The following is a 6,098-nucleotide window of genomic DNA, read 5'->3' as shown; positions in this document are numbered from 1 at the left end:
CGAGGGCCCGCGTCCCTCCGCGCCCCGGCGGGAAGGGCCACCCCGGCGCTGCGCTGCGCGCTGGGCCCGCGACTCCGGGTCGGATGGGCCGGTCCGTACCTGGTCTTGAAGTCCCGGTTATAAATAGTCCGCAGCCGCTCGCGATCGGTCTCCGTGTCCAGCCCCCGAGCGAGCAGGAAACTCTGGAAGCGCTGGCCCGTCTCCCGGAGCTGCCGGCGGCTGAACTTGCTGGGCATCGCGGCGGCGGCTGCGGCCCAGGCGCGAGAGTCCGTGGAAATGAAACTGAAAGTCGCCGCCGCGGCGGGAAGTTGGCGGCCCTGGGACGAGGGTGCAGCAGGGAAGCTCCCCCCCTCGGACCGCTGAGCCCGCGGGCTGCCTTCGCGTCCCTCCTCTACCTGAGCCTTCCCCGCGGTGCCTCCGTCCTGTCCCCTCCCCCTTCGCAAGAACTCTTTCCCGAGGAGCCTGACCCCTCCCTCAGGGCCCTCCCCTCACCCCGGCTCCCTCCCCTGGCTGCCAGCCGGGGTATGAACGTGGCTATCGCCCGGGTCCGCTGAGCAGCTGTCCAGGGCGGCTGAGCCTCCGCGAGGCTAGGCGTACTCCCACTCGGCAGAGCAAAGAGCAGGGTCGCAGACCCGGGCGGCCGCAGCTGGACTGGGGCAGTTCCTCCAGCACCTCCCCCAGACTGCCGGCCCCGAAACCACTGCGGAAACGGGCGGCCGCCCCCTCCCCCATTTTCTCGGCTCTGGCTTTTGGACGCAGGGGGACCAGAGTCAAACAAGTTTGGCGAAAGCAGCAAGCATCTCTGAGATAAAGGTGTGTACGTGTGGGACAGAGGCGCAAGGGGTTCTGCCAAAATGAACACTTCATGTCTTTTCCCCTTCACACAGGCGTCATTATCTCACCAGGCTAGTGATCCTTACCCTGGAGCCACATGCTGGATACTTAATTGCAGTCCAGCCTGATTGTTCTTTGTTAGTTAGTGTGTGTTCCCCAACCATTAAAATGTAATTAGCGCCCTGAGAGCAAGGTTAGACAATGAACAGTTTAACACCAACATCAGTACCAGGAAAAGACTCGTGTGCTTAAGAGCCTACTTAGACAATCTAAAGAGGGTCGGGTGGCAAAAAAATACGTAAAAATAAGCCTGTAGCATTTACCCTCCAGAATAAAATAAACACACTAGAATGGGATTAAGATAGTAAATTTTATAAAGAATTAAATCAGATAGACTAGAGTTGCAACTACATCAAAGCTAATGTTGTTTTTCAGAGTAGTTCCCGACGGGAGGCCACACACTCAATCTAACCTGCCGTGACCTGACCAGGACTCAGGTCAACATCCCCGCTGGGCCAACCCTGTATCTTTTTCCCAAGGCCAACAGCGAAGAAAAGCCAGGAATAACAGGCATTAGCAACAGGAAATGCTGTGTCAGTGAAAATCAAAGCTACAAGAAAAACAGAGCACAGGGAAATATTTTGTGGTAGAAGTTAATTATGCAAATTAGAAGAAAAAGAGAGGGAAGCAGCCACAAATTTTACCTTTTCTCTCACCCAATTATTTATGAGGCCATGGAGGCCAGGAGAGGGCAAACTCCAAGCCAGGCATGGTGGAGATGAGGCAGGAGATTTCAAGTTGGGAGTCCAGCCTGGGCAGTTTAGTGACTGAGACCCTGTCTAAAAAAATAAAAAGGCCTGGGACGTAGCTCAGGGGAAAGGCCCTGGGTTCAAGCCCCGATACCAAGAAGAGAAAAAAAAGTGTGTGTGGCGGGGGTGTGTGCAAACTCCTCCACGCTGTTGTTGCTTTTTGTCTCAAACACTATCTTCCATACCCAAACCAAAGGTCTGGCTCAATTCTGACCACCTAATGTAAGCCATTATTGCTGGATACATAACCTCCCCCCTTTCTCTGGCCAAACCTATCTCCTAGATGTCCTCCACACACACAAGCAGCTGTATTATAGTAGAAACTTGGTAGAAATATGATGCCTCGTGGCTTTCATTACATTGGAACTTGTCTAAACCAGTTTCCTCTGGAAAAATGAACTTCACATGGAATTGTGGTTGTTTTCACACATGCAGTTCTAGATATCTAGAATGGTCTTCCCACCTTTCAAATCCAGCTTCTTTGAAGTCTTCCTTAAATCTGCAATTAAAAGAATCTGACTTCAAAGTAGGAAGGCTGATTTTAGTGAGTTCAAACAGGTAGTCTGGAAGTTAACTTTGGCCAGCAGCATTACTGGAATAAATCTATAGTTTCTCAAGAGAACTACTTTGCCGATTAGAAGCTTTGTATTTTATTTTCATTACTCTTTATAGTTTCTATAGCTCAGATTTCAATTTTCTCTAGCCTTATATATTCAAACATTTCTAAGGCAACTACTAGAGAAGTTGTATTTTTTCAATTCTTAAACACTGAAATTGTTCTGTCGACTACAGACCAAAGGAGAGGATGTGGCTGGTACCACTGGTCCTCATTCTTCAAAGGTTCGTATTTGCAAATTTACCTACAAACTAAAATTTATTTCCAACCTCTCCAGTCCATACTTACAGTGTTCTTGTCATTCAGAGTCATGCACAAAGTGGTGGAAAACTGGAGTTTCCCAGTGTCCACCATTCCCAGCTAGAACACTGATGCTCTCTGCCTTGGTCCTCATAAACAAATGTCTTTTTCATGGACTGTTGAAAGCCATGTTTTTTGCCCTTGTGTGCTTTGTGCTGTCTTTCCCTGCTTAAGACAGTCCCTAAGAATTCCTGTTGGATAAGCTGCGTTCAGGCATTCATTAACGGTATTTACTAATGTAGCATTGTCAGTGACTTTACAGAATATAACGTCTCAATAATGAAGAATTAAAAAAATACTGAAGAATTAACTGTATATTGACATACTCAGCCACCTTTGACAAAGGAGCCAAATATCTTCAATGGAAGAGATAACCTCTTTAATAGTGCTGGGAAATTGGCTTTCCACATGCTGAAGATTAAAACAAGGACTGTATCCTTCATCACGCATTAAGCTAAAATCTAAATGGATCAAAGATCTAGTATTAAGACAAAAACACTAAATCTGCTGGAAGATAAAATAGGTAGAACTCTTGAAGACATTGATATAGGTAGAGTTTATGAACAAAACCTTGACTGCACAGGAACTACCAAAATAATCAACAGCTGGGATCTCATCTTATTAAAAAGCTTTGCACAGCAAGGGAAACCACCCAACAGAGTGAACAATCTAGTGGCAAAAAATTTTTTGACCAATTTTGCATGATATCTGTTAATCTGAAAAACTAATTTGAAGACAATAATATGCAATATAACCACCACTGGTGAATTCCTATCATCCTGTTTAGTGAACTCTGTATCATTTCTAATGTTTTTTTAAACATTTTTTTCTCCTTGATCAATCTTGTATTCTTACATGTGGTAATCTGAGCAACTTCACTGAAGATAACAATATGTACTGTAACAACCATTGCTAATTTCCTATCCTTGCTTTGAAATTCTGATAATTTGTTTTTGTGTTGTTTTGGTCTGTTATTATTATTATTTTTTTCTTTTTAAAATAAAAAGAAAGGGCCAGGGATATAGCTCAGCGGCATAAGCATTTGCCTGGCAAGCCTGAAGTCATGAGTTCAATTCCCGGTACCAAAAAGAAACGAAAAGAAAAGAAAAAGGACTATCTAGACTATGTAAAAAATTTAAAAAAATATCAGATTCCCCCAAACTTAAAAACCCAATCCAAAAATAAGCATCTGAAATGAAGACACTTCTCAGATGAAGTAGAAAGGGCAAATGTATGAAAAAATGTTGAACATTACTGGTCATTCAAGAAGTCAACCAATAACAAATGCTGGAGGGGCTGTGGGAAAAAAAGAACCCTTCCCCACTGTTGGTGGGAGTGTACACTGCTGCAAACCACTGAGGAAATAACTGTGGATATTCCTCAAAAAACTAAAACTAGGGCCGGAAATGTAACTCAGTGGTACAGTGCCTGCCTGGCAAGCATGAAGCTGTGAGTTCAATTCCCAGCACCAAAGAAACAAAAAACCAAAAAACTAAAACTAGAAGTTCCATCTGACCCAGCTATTCCCCTTCTTGGTATCTTCCTGAAAGAATTAAAAGCATCATACCACAGTGATATATGTTTATAGTGGCAGTTTGTAATAGCTAAATCTTGAAACAGCCCGAACGCCCAACCAGTAAGTGGATAAAGATGTGTTTGGTCTATGCAACGAAGTACTACTCATCCATAAAGGCTCATCTTGAGCCATTTCTAGGTAAATGGATGCACCTTGAGACCGTACTCTTTAAGTGAAATAAGCCAGGCACATGTAAATACATTATTTCTCTGGTGTGAGAAACCAGAAGTGTAAATAAGGACTGAAATGTGTGACAGTGTGGAACAGGAAGAAAGTGTTCAAAAGGGGAGGGGAATAAGAGAGGGGGAGGGAGGAAAGGAAAAGAAACAAAAAGGAAAAAATGGAAACAAAGCTTTTGTAAAAAAGGAGGGGAAGAGGGGGATGGAGGGAGGCCAGGGGAATGGAAAAAAAGAACCAAGATATACCATGTACAGGTACAAATTCCCTATGATGAATGTGATCATTATGTACACCTAAAATGTACCAATAAGCTTAATTAAAAAATAACTGTGTATCTTCCTCCTTAAGATACCTTGGATTTGAAGATGTGGGATTGCTGTTCACTCTGAGGGGGCTTGTAACTCTTATTCTGTATGTTTACACTGAAGAATTTAAGTTAGCTCTATTTATTCAATAGGACAGTCCAGTTTTCTTCTGTATTTGTTTTTTTTTTGTTTTGTTTTTCTCCCGTACCGGGAACCGAACTCACGACCTTGCGCTTGCCAGGCAGGCACTTTTGCCGCTGAGCTAAATCCCCAGCCCCTTTCTTCTGTATTTACCAATCTTCCTTCGTTTGGTTTTCCACGTATTTGACAGTGGTCATGAGCATCTATTGCACAGAACTACAAATTAATAAACTGGCATCCAGATATATGTATCAGTCTTTTTTGATTTTGGAGAAACATGTCAAGATTTGCCAAGTATCTTGTGAATCGAAATCAGAGTTCTAGATTATTAAACAGAGAACAGGCACTGTAAGTAGGCAACCAACAGAAGGAAAACGATTGAGGCTTGGATGGAAACAGCCTTCTGCAGCACCATTTCAAACCCAAATACAGGAGTGAGGCTTCACAGAAAATTCCTTTCTATATGGCTGGGAAGTCTTTGCCCTAGGACACCAGACTGACTGCAGCAGTGTGTGATACAATAGACACAAAGCAAGCAACTACTGCCTTGGGGCAGGTTAAGAAGTCAGAGGGTCTGTACAAGACTTGGCAAGGAGGGTTGATTTCCTCCCATTTCTACAAGTAACTAAGGGCTTTACATAGTCCTGAGATTGAAGTCTTTTTTGGAATAAGGAGATCAGTGGACTAGCTTAGGGGCAGGCTGACAGAATTAACAAATTGACAAGAATGTTTGAATCTGTGTGTGTTATAAGCAAAGAATGCAGTACAGTTAAATGTGTCAAAAATGTGGGAATCTGAACTGACCCTGGACTAAGGGTGAGGCACAGAAACTCCCTTTGGTTCTCTGTTGAGAACCATGATAGAAGCCTTTCCCACATTTCATCAGTAGCTAAGCCAGACTTGAAGGAGAGGAAAGCAGTGTGTTTATGGAGTTAAACCAATGCGAAATATTACCCAAGTTCAAGGTGCTTCTTTAAATTCAAGGGCTTTTTAAATTTCTACTTCCTTCCTAGTGACTGTAATTATACTTAGGCCTTGCTTTCTGAAAAATGGGCAGAGAACTAGATTTTTCTTTTTGACATTAATGGAAATCTCCAAATAAAACCTTTGTATTACTGGTAGCTTTTGGGTAGAATAGTATGAGCCCGACACTTTGCTCACACTAAAAAAAGCCATTCTTTCCATGTCCTTATATATTTACTGAGTGTAACAGTTGAAAGTAGGAACCAGTTTCAGAAAGCCTGAACATTCTCAACAAACCAAATCAAATACAGCTGAATATCTTACCTTGAGAACAAAGGTGGACGAGATGGACCAAAAAGGAGAGACTCAGACAA

At 43.4% G+C, this 6,098-nt stretch overlaps 1 protein-coding gene across 3 annotated transcripts in view; it reads right to left on the bottom strand.

Annotated features, from left to right (window-relative positions):
* The window catches only part of Mov10 (Mov10 RISC complex RNA helicase), a 21,265-nt gene extending 20,823 nt beyond the window's left edge, over positions 1-442 (bottom strand). Inside the window, exon 1 of one of the 3 annotated variants that reach the window (XM_013516412.1) lies at positions 100-442. In XM_013516412.1, coding sequence (XP_013371866.1) covers positions 100-236 — 137 coding nt within the window. In that variant the 5' untranslated portion in view covers positions 237-442. The remainder of the gene's footprint in view (positions 1-99) is intronic. The other 2 variants (XM_013516413.1, XM_013516411.1) reach the window with 2 other exon arrangements.
* Between the last annotated feature and the right edge of the window lie 5,656 nt (positions 443-6,098).

Source organism: Chinchilla lanigera, unplaced genomic scaffold, assembly GCF_000276665.1.
Source record: "Chinchilla lanigera isolate Chin_1 unplaced genomic scaffold, ChiLan1.0 scaffold00034, whole genome shotgun sequence".
Classification (NCBI taxonomy): domain Eukaryota; kingdom Metazoa; phylum Chordata; class Mammalia; order Rodentia; family Chinchillidae; genus Chinchilla; species Chinchilla lanigera.
The sequence above is the reverse complement of the archived record's forward strand: the minus strand, read 5'-3'. Positions and strand labels throughout refer to the sequence as shown.